At 41.9% G+C, this 20,789-nt stretch overlaps 1 protein-coding gene across 2 annotated transcripts in view; it reads left to right on the top strand.

The window, feature by feature from the left end:
* Positions 1–20,789, top strand: part of ZEB2 (zinc finger E-box binding homeobox 2) — a 174,022-nt gene that overhangs the window by 151,968 nt on the left and 1,265 nt on the right. For both annotated transcript variants that reach the window (XM_056861587.1, XM_056861586.1), the window contains exon 9: positions 3,750–3,930. In XM_056861587.1, coding sequence (XP_056717565.1) covers positions 3,750–3,930 — 181 coding nt within the window. The remainder of the gene's footprint in view (positions 1–3,749; positions 3,931–20,789) is intronic.

Raw genomic sequence — 20,789 nt, 5'->3', positions numbered from 1 at the left:
CCTGGTTTCAGCTGACAATATGTAGACCACAGGTACTATCCCACATTGCTTAAGAATATCAAAGGTTAGAAAATACAACATCTGTCTCACTTAAATACAGCAAAGGATTTTATCTACAGGAAACATTCATAATATGCTGGAATTGTGAATATATAAAACAACTAAAGTTTGGCAGAGGGAGATTAACTGATCATAGATGATTTTTTAAAACATCTGTGGACATTCCCACATGACATATTAGGTTCCATTAGTAATTTCACCAACTAGTAAATGTTTTATATTTTCAAATGTGAAAATCAGGTATGGTGTAATGTTTCAGGCAGTAATCCCTCTCCACACAATAGGAGCATAAATAGCACAGTACCTCCGCAACAGCTGTTCCACTATTCCAATTTACAGTACATCTGCCCTCTTTGTAAACGTATTTAATCCTATTTAATCTTCTCTAATATTAATTAGTACAAACCTAGTTTAAGAAACTGAACTGTCTGCCAGCAAATGGAAAATGAACATTATCATGCAAGTTTGCACCCTTTTTGGATCAAGACAAAACAAATATCAAGAAATTTAATAATTTACTGATCCACATTCATTATTGCTCAATGCTGAAGGCTGTTTTAACATGGATAGAGCATTGATAAAAAGTGTTATTAATATTCCTTATTTCAAATTACAAAATTAAATATAAAACTATAGCTCTAGGCCTTTATTGGGGAGACGTACATTTAAATGGATTGAATAATAATAACATTTGGTACCTAAATATAAAATTCAATTAAAACCTTTCTAACACTTATGGAATGTTTCTGTGGTTTGATATTTTGAAAGAAAACCATTGCCTCACTTGAAAAAGGATGTGGGCAGAATGGAGCGGGTGCAGAGGAGAGCGAAGAGGATGATCAGGGGCCTGGAGACCAAGCTCTATGAGGAAAGGCTGAGGGAGGTGGGAATGTTTAGCCTGGAGAAGAGGAGGTTGAGGGGGTACATGATTGCTCTCTTTAAGTATTTGGAAGGCTGTCACCTAGAGGATGGCAGGGAGCTGTTCCTTTCGGCGGCAGAGAATAGGACTCGCAATAATGGGTTTAAATTGCTGGTGGAAAGGTACCGGCTGGATATTAGGATTTTTTTTTTTTTACAGTAAAAGTTGTTTGACAATGGAATCAGCTACATAGGGAGGTGGTGCGTTCCCCCTCACTGGCAGTCTTTAAGTAGAGGCTGGACAAGCACTTTTCAGGGATGCTCTAGGCTGATCCTGCATTAAGCAGGGGGTTGGACTAGATGGCCTGTATGGCCCCTTCCAACTCTATGACTCTACTTTTTTTCTGGACAATTTATGATTATACATACTTGATACTTTTTTCTGAACATAGCTGATTTCTAAATACACTCTGGTCTCTGAACACCGTCAGAAAAGTAAAATACTTTTTCATTTCAAAATATGCCAAGGGGACAGCAAACCTATGCATTCTTGCCAAGAAGTCCTGTTGCTCTTACTTTTACAAAAACTGGTTTAGACTTGGGCAACAAGATAAAATCCTTGTAAAGTACACAGTATCAACAGCTACTGGAATTTTGCTGCTTTTTCTAAACTCCTCATCCTATATCACAAGTGGCTTTGAAGCTCTCCCAAGTTTCCTGACACATGTGCTATGATGCATTATGGGGTGGTCGTGGGTGGGAACTGTGATTTGAGAATACAAAAGTAACAGTTTGGTTCTATCCAGAATTACTCCTGACTAAGCCCACTGATGTGATCCCATTCATAGGATTGCACTTTAAAGCCCCAATAGATTATGGAGAGCTAGTTGCGTAGATAAATGTACATATTGAGAATAAGACAAACTGAAGTAAAGTTATATTTACATTTATTTATTTTTAGGATTCAGATCCACTATGGCATTCCATAATTCTAGTTGCCTTAAAATATATATATTACTTTGCAGAGCTACCACCTGTTGGTTGTTTCAGATATGTCTATCTAACTTCAGAGTGTTTACAATATAAATATTACCTCTTACCCTGTCACTGAAGTTTGACTTCCATGCACAGTACTATATGTGGTTTTTCAGTTTTCATGTGATAATCTATATGCCAGGGATCACATCTGTAGACCTTGAAGGCTCCTGGTGCAAATAAGACCCCAGGGTAATCTAGAAATACATATTTGTCTTGCTCATATATTTTAGAGCAGCTCTGAAAATAGCATTGATATGGGAAGCAGAGAAAGCACCCATTCCATTCCTTTGCTTTTCTGTACATCTACCTGCCTCTTTTTGTTCCCATTCCATGAATTAATATATTCAAGAGAACAAACACCCACACCCGTGCTCATGAATCCATGGGAAGTGGGATGATCAGCGATCCCCAAAAATATGAGGAAACAAGAATGGTTCATTTGCACGCGCACCCCTCTCTGTCATTATCATGTTTGAACCAGCTCTTAGTTTTGCAAGACAAGTGTGATATCTGGGGAGTCTGTGTTTGTCCCAAACTCTGCTGGGAATATGGATGTGCCTTAAATCAATTCGCCCACATGATCAGGAGCCCATAAAAATATGTCAGAATCTGTGGCAGTGGGGAAAGGGTTACATTTATATTCTGGTCATAATAGCAATTTCCGCAGGCACGAAATCACAGAGGATTGTGTTGGAACTAACCCTGGTTGATTGGTCAGTAGATGTGGCTGCTGAGTTGCCATTTCATTGAATTGTTATATTTTATAGTACAAATACACACATGAACACATGAAGCTGCCTCATACTGAATCAGACCCTGGGTCATTCAAAGTCAGACCGGCAGCGGCTTTCCAGGGTTTCAGGCAGAGGTCTTTCACATCACTTACTTGTCTACCCTTTTTAACTGGAGATGCCGGGGATTGAACCTGGGACCTTCTGCATGCTAAGCAGATGCTCCACCACTGAGCTATGACCCTTCCCCAATGTAGCATTCTATAGCATCAGACAGTAGGATCCTAACCTGCCCCCTTGAACTAAAGTTAAGAACAGGTCCCACTGCTGGCTCAGAAACATCCGTCAGCACTAATACCTTGTCCGTCCTGGTTTGTTTCCTAAAGTCCCAGAGAAGGACAAGCCTGGATCTGCAAGACAACATAAGAAGGTCATCTGTACAGTCACAACTCTGCTAGGTTGGCCCCTTTTAAAAGATTAGAATACCACTTGAGATGGAAACAACATATTTTGGCGACACAAGGATGCTGCTGTAAAAGCACCTCCCATGTTGACTAGTTAACATTTGGGCTTGCTTATCTGTGTGTTCTGACTTCATTTGTGAGTGACCTAAGTCCTTCTCAACTGCCCATCACTAGCTGCTGGCAGGAAACAGACAACATGATTACACTACCATGTGAGAATAAAGATTCTCCAAAACGTTACATGAGAGACAGGGAGAAGGTCAGCAACAAAGATCGGTTTTGGTGACTGCCCCCTGTAACATGTAGTTTCAGCCTTACGGGTAGCCTAGTCAGAATGGGCTGTTTGGAACAACACCCCCACATCCCACATACAATGTTGTTCTGGCCTTACTTACAATAACACAAATGTATTTTTGCTCTTACATGAGTAAAACGTAGGATCTGTCTACCCCATTTGACAAGAAGAGTGGCATTCAGGATGGATACATGGGTACACATTAAATATTATGACTAACATAGTGTAACAATGCAGGGTGATGTGTGTTGCCCCAGAACGGAAGGTAACTTGTTTTACATAAACCATTTGGTTGCATCACAGGGAGAATTGCTTGATGGAACCCCGGATTACATGTCAGGTCTTGATGACATGACAGACTCCGACTCCTGCCTGTCCCGAAAGAAGATCAAGAAGACGGAAAGTGGCATGTACGCATGTGACTTATGTGACAAGACATTCCAGAAAAGCAGTTCCCTTCTGCGACACAAATATGAGCACACAGGTATGAATGTCTACAGTATATAGAGACAAGCTTTGCTGCATTTGGTACATTTCATAATATTTAATGAGTACACTTGTGCAACATAAGATGCAGCATATGCTAAGGCATTCAACAAGGAAGAAATAATGCGCTTTGCTTAGCTCAATATGACATTCCCCCCATTTATTTGTTACATTTGTTGGGTTTTTTTTTTTTACTTTGTATATGTGTATTTTAACAGCTTATCGCTCACTGAAGTAAAATAAACATTGTCAACAAGCTAGCAAAACAATCCATTGTCTTTGCCCCAAGGAAAAGTTGAAAAAGCTGGTCACTTTGTTGACAGTGAAAAGAAGGGGTGGGGGTGTAACTAAACTATAAGATTATCCATTGAATAGAGTGACATTCAAAGTAAAGCCTGGGTCTTGTCTGTTTTTGAAGTTAAATCCACAAAAGTTACTATGTCACCAACGTTTTCACTAACCCATAAAAGCCTACGAACACATAAAGCTGCCTTATACTGAATCAGACCCTTGGTCCATCAAAGTCAATATTGTCTACTCAGACCGGCAGCGGCTCTCCAGGGTCTCAGGCAGAGGTCTTTCACATCACCTGCTTGCCTAGTCCCTTTAACTGAAGATGCCGGGACCTTGAATCTGGGACCTTCTGCATGCCAAGCAGAGGCTCTACCATTGAGCCACCCCCCCTCCCTATGTTAATCAAATGGGTAGCATTGATGGCCAAAATAAGGAACCCCCACCCTGTCTTTTGCAAGTCACAAAGAAATCTTTGCTTAGTCATATGGAGGGATTTTTTAAAATTTAAAAATTATTTTTGAAAATATATAATATACAACACTGACAAACAACTTTTCCATATGGAAGCAATTCTTCCTAGCTACAGATGATCTAGCAAATCACTATTTTTATGTCTACTCTGATCGCAAAGAATCAAAGGACACCTTCCTTGGCCTGCCCACCTCTAACTAAGCCAATGTAAACCTTAAAACACACAATGGTGCTGGTCCAGCCAAACAAATGGGGACCTCAATTTGTGCAGTTCTTTGAGCTTGGGATTTACCTGTTTCCCACGGTCAGTACAGGGAGTTGTGTCAGAATTCTAGAACTGTATGTCTGGGGAACACCTGAAAGTTATCTAGTCCATCCCTTACACCCAAACAAGCCAACCCATATCAAACAGTGATAGTGAGCAACCAGCGTGGCAGCTTGTGTCTGCACTGCTTAAGGACTATTCCTCACAATATTGCCATCATACAGGAGAACTATGGTTCCTGCCACTGGAAACCCCAACAGCCGTGCTGGTCAGGGGAAGGTGCAAAGGTACAATTTGGTACAGAGTCCTACCAGCGGTGGCAAGAGTGCTTGAAAGGCAGCTGATTGGCAGCTTGTTGCAAACATATACATTCAGGGACACACATTCTATTTGTTGATGGTCTGTTCAACTGTCCTTCGTTGTGTTTTAATATCCAGTAATGGGGAAACACTGCACTGAGGAGTAGCTCTACACTTAGAGGCAATCATGTTTATGTTGGTACATCTGAGTTAAATCAGTGTTTCAGCAAACACGGAGAGTGTAGTAAACCATACTACCCCCTTGGAGTGCAATAGTGATCATGGAATGGAACGTTCCCAGCTCCTCTTCCTTCTGCAGTCTGCCACGGTCACTGAAATCCTGCTTCTGGCAGTCAGTGGACCATTGGGAACTGCTTGGGGAGCCTGCATGGGTTAATGGGCAAAGGAAATTTGCAGAAATCTTGCACAAGCAGAATGCTTGCATGAGTGGAACAAGGCATAGATTCTAACTCGGAAAGTGGGAATGGTAGGCACAAATGTTTAATTTTAAGCATGCATGTCTGTGCACTTAAGAGCCATTGATATGTGACTATTATTCATCCTGTATACTTGCTGTGGAAAACACTGGTGTATTCAACATAATGTGTGGATCTGTACTATCTTTGTTATTATGACCTAACTTTCAAGAATGCCAGTAATGATCTACTTCAGAATCATCAGTGAAACCAAGCAAGATCAGGAAAAGATGACCAAAACTTAGTATATCAAAAAGTGCTGCTAATTGACTTTGGTTAATAAAATCCTATTATACTTTTTTTTAAAAAAAAATCAGTTGTTTTCTGAATTTTTAGCAACTGAGGGACAAAACGAGTTCTTCCTTAATGTCACCATTGTACGAGTGTCTTTCCCAAGCCTCTTTAATCTAAATCCTATTTGGAAAATAAAGAAGAGGTTAAAAGACTACATCAGAGAAGAAAATTAATACCAGAACTTTGGACAAGATTTTTTTGCTCCATTGGTGTAAATTACTTTGCATTGCATTACTTGGAAACAGTTATTTGTTAGTGGGGTGGAATGCTTTGTAGGCTTTATATCCCCACACCTTGCCTCTCCTGAATGATTTTATTACAGCCATCTGCAAATATTATGGTTTACTACACCACTACCATAAACCTCTTATGTTAGAGCTGGCCTTCATATATATCAGGATCGAGGCATATGGTTGAATCCCGTAAAATTGGTGATCCATAAGTTCCACAGACGTATTGTTAAAAGGCTGAAAATGCAACAAGATAAAATGCATGCCATTGCCTTGATTTGCAAAAACAAACAAAATCTGCACCAAACAAAACAATATTCTTACTAAGTTTGGCTAGCAAGGAATGCTTTGGATGCAGAAAATATAATGCTTCTTGCTATTGGCACCTGTCTTTTATTCTGTCAATCCTTACTACAAGATTATGCTTCATGATTTAGACCAAACAGAGGTTTTTGAGAAAAAAGGAATAGATCCCATGATAAAACCAATGAAGCTGGAGAAAGGAGATCTGAATTTGGATTTAATCTCTGTCAAAGATTTCTTTTGTGAACTTCAGGAAATTATTTAATAAAGACATCCTTTTGCAGTTTTCATAAATTCATAAAGGTAGTCGAGGTCCACGCAATCAGATTACACCAATCTGGTGGAAACTGCTGTTATGAAGGCAGCAAGCAGCAGCACGCGGGTAGTAAGTTCTGTTCGACTGAAGACTTGCATTAAAAAGAAGACTTTACAAACAAGGCCTTGATATTTCATTAACTACCTTGCATAGTTACCAAGCCAAAGTTTACTACAAGAAAATTTAAAGGCCACTTGCGGACGCCTTCTTCTTCTTCTTTTGGCCTCTTTTGTAAATGTTAAGTGAATTGCAAATTAAACTGATAAAGTTATGGAAAAAGTCAAAGTGATGGAATGGCTGTCTCATCTATTAATATATATGAGAAATTTCAATCTGTGTTCGGGGCAAGACTCTCTGAACTGCAATTAACCTTTGCTTTCAGTGTCTGAATCATTATCCTTGCCTCATCTCTCTCTTTTTTTTAGGACAGTTAGTGCTTATCCTGGAATTTCTAGAATAACACAAATAAAGGACATTTCTTTATAAGCCAAAATTTTTGACCACTTTGAAGATGTAGTCCATACTTTTCTTCCTCTTTGCAGGCTAATTATTATAGAATTATCTTGATGCTGCTATCCATAGTAATTTGTATTACGTCTTTGAGACGATGCAGCAGAGCCTGATAGAGGCGCTTATTACATATGTTTGTAGTTTTTAAATTCACTATATGGTTTGAAATTTGCTCTACTTAGCTGTGTCCAGATAGTTGTGACTCTTGTGAGGTTCATCAGTTAGACCCTTGAGCTGACCCCTTCAACCTGCCCAGCTAACACAGGCCCTGTTTGTAGGGGTTGATTCAGCTCATGAAAAAAATGAAGCCATTTGTCAGGACCCCTGAAAGGCTGGACCCTGGAAAAGGATCCTCATCTGAAGGAGAGCAGGAGGTACTGCTCCCAATGAAGACCTGCCACAGAACCAGATTGCTGCTTCTCGGTAGATAGCTCTGACAGGATCATGGCCAAACTAAGTCTTTGCAGGATGAGTCTCCAGAAACAGCAGTCAGAACAGCCAGGTTTGCTTCCCTCTTGGACAACTTAAGCCTCAGTCCTAATTGTAAACCTTGCTAGTTAAGCTGCTTTAATTTGACCATCTTGTGACTACCTAGTGCTTTGCCAGTCTTTTGATCTAGGAAGCCTGAATCAGGCCCAATGCTGCCTGGGGGTGTGGGGGGTTCCTGTTGCCAACCCCCAGTTAACCAGTTCCATAGGTATTTCCTGCTTCTTGTTCTTGAGGAACCCTTTTCCAGCTCTACCGTCTTGCCACCAGGCAACATTCACCTTTTCATTATCATTAATATCATAATGAGTTTGTGACTCACAGGATATTTGCCATAGAACAGGTACGGTAAGGCTTATGAGCTACACCATAGTTTCCAAAAACTCCCCCTCCCCCAACAAGCACTCTGCTTATAAATAGTCACCTGACAGTAGTGTGAGACTGCATGAGCCAATGTGGAGATTCATGATAGACTGCAGGTTCTTTACAGATACCAATTGCAAAGGGGATATCAGAAGTCAGAATAGGCAGACTATTGTTCTGATTTATGTGAGGGCCAAAGATTTCCCTTCAAATGATTATCTGTTGTTAGTGGCCAAGAGACCCAGGCAAACACTTGAAGTTAGAGTTGCCAGGTCCCTCTTTGCTATTGGCGGGAGATTTTTGGGGCAGAGCCAGAAAAGGGCAGGGTTTGGGAGGGGAGGGACTTCAATGCCATAGAGTACAATGGCCAAAGTGGCCATTTTCTCCATGGTGAACTGATCTTTATCGGCTGGAGATCAGTTGAATTAGCAGGAGATCTTCTGCTGTTACCTGGCAGTTGGCAACCCCACTTGAAGTCCTTCACTGATCAGAGCCCACATGACTCCTGCATGGGATCAAGAATAATTGCTTCTGGTTCAGAGGTGCCTGGTGTTAAAACAGTCTTGCAAATAAGTCCATAAAAGTTGCTAGCCTATAAACTATTTTATTAACTCACCTGTCCACACATACATGATGTTAGTCATTTGTAGCATACCAATAACCTCTTTTGTTGTTGGTTTTTAAACCAACTCAGTTTACAGAAAGCTTCCCTATCTGTTCACCTGAAGTGATTCCTAGCTGCTGTAAGCACCCAGGACAATGGCTATTTAGAGGCCTGAATTGAATCATCTGCCTCACATGAGCTAGTGTGGTGTAATTGATAGAGTCCTGGAATTTAACCAGAGAGATCTGGATTCCAGCCACAGCTCAGCCATGAAGCTCAGCTGAGGCTAGTCACTCTCTCTGAACCAAATTTACCTCATGGGGTTGATATAAGGACAGAATGAGGGAAATCCCATGTAATAGCATAATAGATGTCTGTTTAAGGGGGTGGAGGAAGAAGGCACAGGGGAAGAGTATGTCGCAGGCATGCTTTTCCTGCTTATGATCTGATGGTAGCTTTAAATGGGAATGAGAAAAACTTTTGCCAGCTGATCGGTGGTTCCTCTTCCATGATAGGTGTTCCTTTGTGTTTTCTGTGGGGGAGAAGATTGCAGGAGATTCTTATCTACAGGCTTCTAGTCTTCTGGCATTGTCTTTTTTGATTTTTAGTTTTTCACAACAATTTTTTTTTTGCTGGCTCAGACTTTTACCATGTTGACAGTATAAGATCTATGGTTTCATTGCCCTGGACAAATGACTCACACAGTCATTTCTGGGAGGCCTGGGGCCTTGTTACCTTGCATAATGATACACTTCATTTTATTTCTTCTGCAGGCTGGAAAAGGGGCCTTATAGCTGTGCAGTCCTTTTAATTATTCTTTTCTTTCCCAATGTATGCTTTATTAAATTCTTTTAAAACATTTTTGTACCTTTCATGCTGATGTAGGCACCACTTTTATTTCCAGATTGATTGAGTAAGCTAAATATTGTTCTTGAGCATTAGTAGCAAATAGCTTTCTTTCACTTCTGTTCTGAATTCCCAGCTTGTGAGTTTTTCTTAAGTTAGAGCTTGATTCATAAAAAATTTACATGCTGTTCATAGATAATTTTCTGTCACTCCGCTCAGATACAAGGATTACTTTTTTTAAAATACTTAAATAATATACAGTGCCGTGGAGTAAATTCCGAGCTTGTGAAATTTGCACTAGAAATGGAATTCTTTCTTCTTTGTAACAACAGAGCTAGTGTGGTATTTGCAATTACGCCAAATTGCATTTATAACGCACCTTTGACCGCCTCACTACACTCTGCCCATTAATCCATCTCCACCGGGACTCCTTCTAACATCCAAACCCCTAAGTAGCTTCAATCAGTTCCTTTAGAAAACCAAACTGCTGCCAAAGATGATTGCTTATATATCTTCCAAGTGTGGAATTTCTTCCCATGCCTACCCACCCACCCCCATTCCCCAAAAGTGCTTATTGTGATATAATTGAAATGAGGAAATGTATAGTTTCTTAAAACATACACGGTATACATATGTATAAACCAAAGAATTCCATATCTTTGGGCTTTTATACATTTTTGCTTGTGGCAATGAAATTTTAGGCCTCTGGGGAATTGCTTTTTAAAATGATTAGATATCATTATTTCTCACAGCAAATCCTAAGGGAGCCAGGATGTGGAATAAAAGCACAGTGCAAACACTCATGCACACAGACAGGCAAATATTTGTGTAAGAAGCTTTCAAATGCATGATAATAATTTTATTTATATTTTGATACGCTGCGTACTTTTACTAACATGATACCATAGAAAAGAATGCAGTACCCTTTGATCGGTGAATTAATCCATTTAATAAGGGAATAGGAAAGGAGAAAGGACAGATTTGATAACTGGAGCCAACACTAAATCCGCTGGGAGAAAATAGCACCTGGAGAAGTTTAAGCTTTGCCATACTATAATATATGCTATGTTGCAAAATACTTTCAGAGGAAAGCCATATAAAGTATATTTCTATTATAATTTAAGTTGTGCTACATTACTCATGAATAATTTCACACCCTAATTTAACCCCAGTTAGTTGATAGGATCAAAGTTGGATTAGCTATTGTTCAAAGGCTTCCTGAAAAAAACACAGTGCTAAATTAATGTATAAGGTTGGCACAATTTAAAGGTGACAGATAGACAAAAGCTTCTAGAAGGTTGAACGATTAATGGAAACATTGACAAACCAATCACATTCTTTCCCAAAATATTGATCTATATTCAGAAACAATGTATCTGCTAACCCCAACCCCCCACAGCCAAAGCCTTATGAAAGTTTTAAGGACTAGTTTATCTTATTTTAAAGTGAATGACTTAAATCTATAAGGTTTTTTTAAAAGCCTGCAATATAGCAATTTACCTGTGTTTAGCATTTCAGCAGTAGAGTCTAAGAAGATAGTGGGATCTTGCTGTCCGAGGGCTATTGGGCTGAGGATTAATATAAGTAAGCTACTACTCAACTCTTCAAAATGTATAACAATTTTATTAACAAAGAACATTATTTTTTTATTGGAAAACATTTTTCATATTGAAAAAACATGGCCACAACTAAAATTAATGGCAACAGTGTTATTGACGCATTGGCGAAGCATGCGAAGGCTGGATGGGGGCATCAGCCGGCCCGCTGCGAACTGATGCAGGCCTGAACTCCCAGCGGTCCCGCTGGGAGTAGTAGAGGATGACGGTATGTGGGATACACCGGGGCTTGCGCCACTTGGTGTTCCCCCGTCACTCAGATAGAGGCCAAACCTGCCGCCCCCATGCGGCAACTCAACACCCTTGGCCTCCCCCAAAACCCCTTATTGGGGTCCCCCAGTTGGAGGAAGGGGCACACAGGCCGCTTCCCCCCATCAAAACCCATCCAGCCCCATGCGTAAACCGCCTTAGTTGTGACAAGTATAGCATAACATCAACACCTATAGCCCTTAGGGAGGGAGGGAGGATGGGCCAAAACCAGAGAAAGACTGAGGTGATAGGCGGGGCCGTCAGGGCATATGCGGAGCAGTGGGGAAGGGAGCCAGGCGAAGCCTCCCCCCACCTGCCCAGCAACAGCCTCCCGGCCCCCAATCAGGCGAGACCCAGGAGCAGAGATCGGGAGAGTGAGGCTGCTCAGCCGCTCTCAGCCCCCGCCCCAGACACCAAAGTTGGCTCCGGGTAAGTCTGGAACCGATTGCTTCCAGTATGATCCTAAGCACAGTTATGTTCTTTAAGCTCATTGACATCAGGAAACTTAGAAGGGTGTTTCTCTGCTTAGGATTGCACTGTTTTCAAAAGAAGGCAGGGCAGGCATTTCTGTAGAATGCTTTGTATGATACCATGTCCCTTCCAGGATCTGGGGCTATAATCATGTAGTTAGTCTGAGACACACATGAAAACATTCCACAAAATTCAACTCTCAGTTACAGTGGGGTATTTCCTTCTACTTCTTGTCTGTTCTCCTGTCCATTATTTTTTGGCTCTCTTTTCAGATCTTGTTTCTTAGCATCTAGTCATCCCCATTCACTGCCAATATGTTTTCAAAAAAATAAAGAGGGATTTCCTGTGTTTTATTTTTTTAAAAAAGTCTGTCAAATTTTTAAAATATCCTGTTCTTTCTTTCCTCCTCCTTCATCTTAAGGTTCTACCTAAGGTCAGTTAACATGACCGGCTTTTCCTTCTATGTATAGGCGTAAAAACCATTTTTCATTTCACATGCCGAGGAATTGTCATCCCAATTGTCATTTCAATAAAAGAAAAAAAGAAAGAAAAGAAAACCATGCATTATTGTGCTTCTCATATTTGGACATGCAGTCTGTATGCAATTCATATGGAATGGAGAGCTGGAATTGTCTGCTTCACTTGAACTCCTTGATTGTGTGAGTGGCTTTCAGACAATCATCCTAACTGCATTGTTGATGAAATCCTTGCCTAAATGTTTGAGATGAATAACTTCTAGAAACTGCATCATGCCACTTGAAGATAGATCAGAGTACACATCGTGTGATAGCACTGGGATACTGAGCTTAGTTCAGTGGCTAAAGGCCAAACAAGATGAGATGCTGAGAGATCAATGAATGGATCTGCCCTGCATTCTTAAAAGCTAAATTGAATATGTGGGGGGGGGGGGGCTTGATTTGGAATGGGGTCGTGATGCATGTGAAGAAGGTGCTGAACCCCAGAAGTGTGTGTGTGCCTTTTTGCATATTCTTTTTCCTGTGTGGGATGGTGGTGTTAGAGTCAGTTTCAATCCACAAAACCACGTAGTGGAGAAGGGTAAATGTCCTCTCCCCCCATCACACCCAAATTGGGAACTATGGGGCTGCAATTGACCTTTAAAAATACTGGCCATATCTGTTTAGCTAGCTCAAGGAGCTCAGGGCAGAGCACATTGTTCTCTCTTCTCCATTTTATCTTCACAGCAACCCTGTGAAGTAGTTTGGGTGGAGAGTGTGTGACTGGCTCAAGGGCGCCCTGCTGCTTTCATGGCAGAGTAGGTATTTGAACCTGGGTCCTCCCAGATCCTAGTCTGACACTCTAATCACTATCTCACACTAGCTGTCCCTTCATAGATAGCTGAGCATCTTGTCAAGCTTGGCCCTCATTCAAGCGCCAACCACAGTAGACTAGGTCCACCTGTACCAACCCGGTCTCTGCAATGTAGGCATAATAACACCTGTCTACCTTTCAAGGCTTTTGTAAAGAACTTGTGAAATAATGTATGTGAATGGGTTTGAACACTTGATAGATTATTTGCCATTTTATTATTAGTGTTATTAATATTATTACAGATAATTGGTATGTTCCAGTTTTGCTAACATCTCGCTCTCTTCATGTAGACGTCCTCATTCTACGTTTAGATTTCCTCTTTTACTCAAATCTGGCCCAGGGCACTCAACAATGCTGTTAAGAATGTATGATTGATCACTGCTATGCGTATTTGTATAATTTCACAGCTGAACTATGCAAGCAAAAGCATATAGTTTCTTCACTGTTAAAGTTGTGTCTTTGGGGTAGCCAGACTGTGGCTTAAGACCCTTATGAGCTTGCCTTTCAAAGCACTTCCAAAAACAGACCTTTCGGAAACAAACTTGGCATTGCACTGTAGTGAAGCTTTCGTGTGCAACTGCTGTCCCGCACTGAATTGAGCCCAGGGGGTTTCTTTGCAAAGCCGCTTCTAACTCATGGTTATCGTCACCTGTGGTGGCTTACCAAATCTTGACCACTCCAGTTGGGAGCCAGTGGTTGTCATAACTGCCTTCTGATCAGATGACATAGCTGGAAGTAGCGCAGACGTTGACATAGCTGGAAGACATAGAAGATGACATAGCTGGAAGTTGTGCCACAGCTACTGCAGACTGAAGCTCTGTGCAGAACATCTTTTGTACTCTTGAGGGATACTTGTGATGGTGCTTGACAGCCCCACTTCCTTAGCATACGGAATGCCCTACCTGTTGCACCAACACATGTAGGGACGAATCACTCAGTCTCTATGCCACACAGTTCCTGTACAGAGTGTGCTGATTTTGCTTGTGCAAATATGTAGATACGAGATCCAGCATGTGAGATATTGAAGGGTGGATACAATCCCCCCACCTGTAAGTACAAATAGCTGCAAGGGCTTGAGATGATCACGGAGATGATCAAGGGTTGATTCTTGGGCCCTAAGAAAACCCAAGGGAACACAGTAGGGAGGAGAAGAAAGCAGCAGGGAAATCCATAAGGGACCTCAGCATGGTAACTCTGCAGAGCATAGACTGGGCAAGAGGAGGAAGAAGCGGTGGTTGGGCACTGTGGAGAGCAGGTGGAGAAGTGGGCATTGTGGGGAAAACATTTAAGACAAAGCTCAGGAAAAGGTGGTCTGGTTGAGAGAAGTCAAAGTGAAGAAGAGGTTTGTGTGATACTTCCCAATGCATTTTTCTCTTTCTTTGTAAAGGTAATTATCTAAGGGAGTACATTTAGGAATTCGTGATCATGCAGAGCGTGCTGCATCTGTATACCTTGCTTGCTGTTGCATCATTCATTGCTGAATCGTGTCCTGTGCCATCATGCTGACAGTTTTTTTTATCAGCTCTCTTTTGGAATGAAGCTTCTAAGTATGGCAGTTATGGAAGGTGTCAAAGGCATTCCAGGGCTATTTGTGGCCTCAAGTCAACCAGATGTGTTTAGGCCTGGTATGGGTGTCAGGTTTCAGGCCTTGGGATTGAAACTTGGAATACCAAAGGAAAGAGTATGAAAGGAAACAGAGTATTGTGCGGCTGAGGAGAACTTCACCATTCAGTGAGGGGCTGAGGACTCATCAGCAGCTTGCTTAAAATTTCTGTTGAGAAGCAATTCTGTGCATGTAGACTAGTGGATGCTGTAGCATATTGCAATACTTGATGTAAGAAACCAAATCGTTCTCTCATTAAATTTAGTTGGAGTTTTTTTTCCTTCTTCTTCCTGACGATGAGTTCTTGAAATGATAGACCTTCTGGCCCTTGTGGTTTAAAGTCAAACAAGACGTGACAGATATCAAAAATCTCCGCCAACCTTTTAAAGTAAAAGTTATGCAGGGCCCCCAATTTGTATCAGGGCTGCATGGGAAAAGGAGAGGGATAAATCTTTCCACTCCCACATAATTTAACTAATCAAACAGTTCCTCTCCCCGAACCCACCCACCATAGTTAGGGTTGCCAGGTCCCTCTTTGCCACTGGCGGGAGGTTTTTGGGGCAGAGTCTGAGGAGGGTGGGGTTTGGGGAGGGGAGGGACGTCAATGTCATAGAGTCCAATTGCCAAAGCAGCCATTTTCTCCAGGGGAACTGATCTCTATCATCTGGAGATCAGTTGTAATAGCGGGAGATCTCCAGCCACCACCTGGAGGTTGGCAACCCTAACCATAGTGTTAGCTGTTTTAAGGGAAACCGTGCCCGCCTTTTGCTTGTCTCGTTTTTGTAAAGGGCTATAACAACATGTGGAGCCTGGCTTTGATTTGAAAAACTGTGCAAGGGTGAAAGGGTTAAACCCTCTCTCCAGTTGGCTCTCATCCTAATCAGGCCCCAGCTAGGCAGTAATTTTCCTGTAAAAGATGCTCGGGAAATCTAATGGTGGCTCTCCCGGCTTTTGATTAGGCTCTTTTGTGGCTGCGTGTGGCCTGATTCTGCTTCAGGATTATCCACCTGCAAAACCTTCACTTTAGTCACCTCCATCGACACTCAGAAGTTATATTTGTATTGAACGCATCCATTTTGAGGAGTTCATATAGAGAGGAGGCAACTTAAGAAAGCATACTATAATATTTCCAATACATTTAAAACACTAGAATACCATAGGACTGGAAGGCATTCTATGGCTTACGTGATCTAATATTTGTCAGCGTTCACCGCAGTTCAACCAGTTTATCATTAAGGTTGCCAACCTCCAGGGAGTGGCTGGAGATCTCCCGCTATCACAACTGATCTCCAGCCGACAGAGATCAGTTTCCCCTGGAGAAAATGGCCGCTTTGGCAATTGGACTCTATGGCATTGAAGGCCCTCCCCTCTCCAAACCCCATCCTCCTCAGGCTCCACCCCCAAAATCTCCAGGTAGTTCCCAACTGGGAGCTGGCAACCCTATTTATCATGGTTTGCGCTTATTGCTGTACCTCAGAAACCATTCCTATCCCAACGCCCCAAGTAGTCAGTCCTTGGAAACGTCCATACTGTCATCTCATTGTTGTTGACATTTCTAGCGACACCTCAGTCATGTACTACCAGAAATGGGAGTAGCACTCCTCCTAAATCTGGTATTAAGGCTAAAGGAGGTGTAATAATCAGGTGGGCTAAACTCCAGAATCTCTCATGATTCCTGAAGAAGTAGTATTCACTGCTGAAGGACAGAGGGCTGTGGGGACATAATATCCTGGCAGTCTTAATCCCTGTCACCTCTCTCAACAGAAAAATGAGGTCTTTGAGTTGATCTAAAGAAATTTGTGTCAATTATAACCAATTAGCTGAATGCTGAGATTGCAAATACTCTGCACATGCGCTTTCCCCTCTACTTGGTATTGCGGGATCATTTCAAGGAGGAAGTGATTTGCATGCAGGTGTAATTTAGGAATCTCTCAATTACTTACTCCCAATTAATTTCTAAAAAGTAATTAAGACACTGATTGTTTGTTATCTCACCTCCTGCCCACCATCCACTTAAAGCTTTCCCAACATAGTTTTGAATACTGTTCCACAGCCTTATGCCCTACAAGATCTCTTGAGAGAAGAATGTAGGTACACTAATTAAATCAACAGTGGTTTCCCAGTATGATCATAAGCAAATCACTTTTCCCTGAATAGGTGGTAGTTTGCCATACTGCAGATATATGGCTTCTTCTAAGATTTCTATGCACATCTGCTTGCAATAACTACTGCACATGTAAATTGAAGACAGGGTAATAATTGAAATTAAATGTTCAGATATATTTTACATTTAGCACCTAGCTAATTTTCATCTTATTTTAAATTTTTTGTATGGTAAATATCCCACTTCTTCAAAGCCACATAGCTTTGACTATACGCTGATACGATGTGGCACATACCTAGTGATGTGTGGAAGTACTACTATTAATGCAGCTGTTCAGTATGACATCATCAGGCTCCATCCCATGATATTACTGGACCAAGGTTGCTTGGCTTGGTAGGCAATTGCCTGCAATTCCATCGGCTGGCATGGAACGGGGATTGCACTCATGCTCGGCTGTGCGCAACACAATTACATTGCTTTTGGGTTTATCCCCAGAAGTGCTTCATCACTACATTTTGGGGGGTTAAATGCTAAAGCATCCCATCGTGATGCAGCACTTTCGGGATAAACTCGGAAGTGATGTAATCACGTCGCATGGAGGATTGTCGCCCCAGCCCTACCCCAAAAACTCCTGCCGGAGGAGACAGAAATTTGGCAACCCTGCTGGACCCCCACCTTTGGCATCATCAAACCCCTCTCAATGAGGGTTTAGGATCATGGGGACTTGGCAACACTGCCCTCCCCTCCATATACTCTTGCCCCCTTACCAGAACACTTCTGGCTATGAGCATGTAGCACTTCCAGTTTTGTTAAACATTTGTGGTGCCTTTTTCTTGTTCCTAAAATTGTAATAACTTGTTTCCATCATTCTAACATGATGAATGGTTTCACTTAATTGTTTTGCTTTTTGCTTTCCATAAACGGGGCACCCACTACGGGGTGGATGGTTTGGTGGGTATATAAAACTAGACTGAGCACTTTCTCCAACAATGACTACTAACAAAATCTTCTAAGATGTTGCCCATGTTGAGCAAAAAATAGAAAATTCTATATGTAAGTTTCTGTGTGATCTTGGAGACAGTTGTGGTATCCCTAACTAGACGAGGAACTATAAGGGCAAATTGGTTCTGTGCGCTATATTCCGCTCTGTGATCTGAACATGTTAGCACAAAACAGAAATCCCACTGATCAGCTGTTTGGGAGGACCTGTGAAGGGCTGTATTCTATACCTCCAGGTGCCCCTTTCCTGCCAAACTGCTGAATGGCAAGCTTTCCCCCCACCCCAAGGTACATACAGAGCTAGGGGTGCACTGTATGCATTCTGTTAGATGGAACCAATGTTATGAGACTACAAAGAAAGAATTATGATTTCCTGTTTATTTTACAAACCAGGTATATAATCATCAATGGCCCAAGAAATATTCAAAAATTCCCCCCTAACCCCAACCAATAACATTGTCTGTATAATATTGATTTAGAAAGTAATAAGAATCATTCATAAAAATTCATGTGGATTTAGTTCTCCTTTGATTTCTAGATCTTTAGAACTCACTGGGGCTTTCAAGAGTTTATCTGAAGCAATATTTAGAAACTCCTTAAGATCTGGCACTGTTATAGTGTAATAATTTTTTTGATGTGAGGCATGGAGAGACCCCCTAAAACCATGAGCTGAACAATGAAACAGAGAAGTGGCAAAAATGACTCATTAAGCAACCATATCTTTGTTTACAGTCAGATGCCCTTAATTCAGTAAAGGACAGAAAAGAAACATGGAATATATGCGAGAGAGTCTGTAGAATTGTTTATAAATAGGGCATTTATCAAACTTTATTGCAGGCATCAGCTGCTCTCCAACACTGCCAGTTTTCCACTGATACTCTGCATTACTTTTGGTTTACTCTTCTGAGGCCATAAAAAAATAAGTAAATCTAGAGTATGTAAAAAAGTGACAGCTTTAAAAATCAAAGAAACTCTTATTTATCTGCAGTCTCGGGAGCCACCATACAATAAGGTTGAGGGTGTTTGCTCCAGGAAAGGGTTAAGAAATCCTGCCACCACAAGCCAGTCTCCCCCTTTTAAATTCTAGCTTCAGTATCTACATTCAGATTAGTCTCCTTTCCTCCTTCTTCTGTTCCATTATGATATTCTAAAAGATTTTTTTTTAATTCCCTAGAAGCTTATTGCTTCTAGGTTGCCAACCTTCAGTTGGGGGCTGAAGTTCTCCCTGAATTACAGGGGATCTCCAGAACACAGAGGTCAGTTCTCCAAACGAACAAAGGAACCCTCATGAACCTCTGTATATGCAAAAACAAAAATAGTAAGCCCCAGCAGGGCTCTCCATAAGCTTGCGAGGTACCCCCTGGCAACCGGCGGGAGAGGGAGGGTGGGGGAAACTTACCAGTGTCAAACTGTTGGAAAGCTAGGGATTGCCATACCCCTGCTGGGGGAGGAGGAACCCCTGCCTTGCCCCCACCCCCAGCGCTGTTCATCTGGATGGCAGGGGTCTTACTAACGTTGAACTGAGTCCTTACACCAGGATCATGACTGGGGGGACACAGCAGGCTGCAGTGGAGACTTGGGAAACAGGAAGGTTCATTTTGCAATTGCCACTCAATTGGCACTGGTTGGCTCCAAAACCAAAACAACAGAGAGCCAGCGTGGTGGAGTGGTTAAGCGTGGTGGTTTGGCGCGCTCATCACCTCCAAGTCAGGTTGGACTCTAATCTGAAGAACCGGGTTTGTTTCCCCACTCCTACACATGAAGCCAGCTGGGTGACCTTGGGCTAGTCACAGCTCTCCCAGCCCCACCTACCCCACAGGATATCCGTTTGTGGGGAGGGGGAGGTGATTGTAAGCCGGTTTGATCCTTCCTTAAGTGGTAGAGAAAGTCGGCATATAAAAACCAACTCTCCTTCTCACTAGCATTAAACCAGGCAGGCAGTGGAACTACCAGGGTGGACCCCCCTATCCTATCCCTCCACCGAGCAAAGTTTGTTTATTTAATTATATGTTTATACCCCACCTTTCCTATTGGCTCCAGTTTGAAGCCTTCCTCCAAGTTAAGAGGCTCTTCCATTGGAAGAAGAGCCATATAAGTTGGAGGAAGGCTCCCTAGTCAAGAGGAGGGCTTCTTGGAGGATGGTTGGATCCATTGCTATTGTAATGCAAAGTACAAAAGCAATGAAACAGCAGTATAAAACAGTTAAAAGGCTTAAAGCAGCAGGGTGAGATATTAAAAGGCCCATATGAAAAGTCCAATTTGCCCACATGGAAGGTCCAATCTAGGTGGAGTAGGGGACAGAGAAATGTCTTTACCCAGTACAAAAACTTAACAGACTGAGCACCAGGGAAATGGCTGTTCCACAATCAAGACCCTACAACAGAGAATGACCTAGGTGAGGTGAGCTACCATCTTAGTCCAAAAAGGTGGGAGCGCATGGAGAAGACCCTCTGTGGAACAATCTATCTAAGTCTTTAAGGCATTGTACTTCCCCCTAAACAACACAGAAGTGCCTGTCTCACATTTTAAAAAAAAGGAGTAGAAAGGCTACAGCCCCACTTCTGGCACACATCAGTGTTATGGCTAGTCAGGGCCATGGCCTCACCTTCTCCTGCTTCCCCAAGAGAGGTTCCCGGCCTCTCCATGAATTTTCAGTTTTCATTTAAAAATGTCCCTCATACACTTACTTATGGAGTTAAGAAGGAAACCTTACAGGGAGTATACCACCC

Source organism: Euleptes europaea, chromosome 15 (genome assembly GCF_029931775.1).
Source record: "Euleptes europaea isolate rEulEur1 chromosome 15, rEulEur1.hap1, whole genome shotgun sequence".
NCBI classification, from domain to species: Eukaryota; Metazoa; Chordata; class Lepidosauria; order Squamata; family Sphaerodactylidae; genus Euleptes; species Euleptes europaea.
The sequence above is the reverse complement of the archived record's forward strand: the minus strand, read 5'-3'. Positions and strand labels throughout refer to the sequence as shown.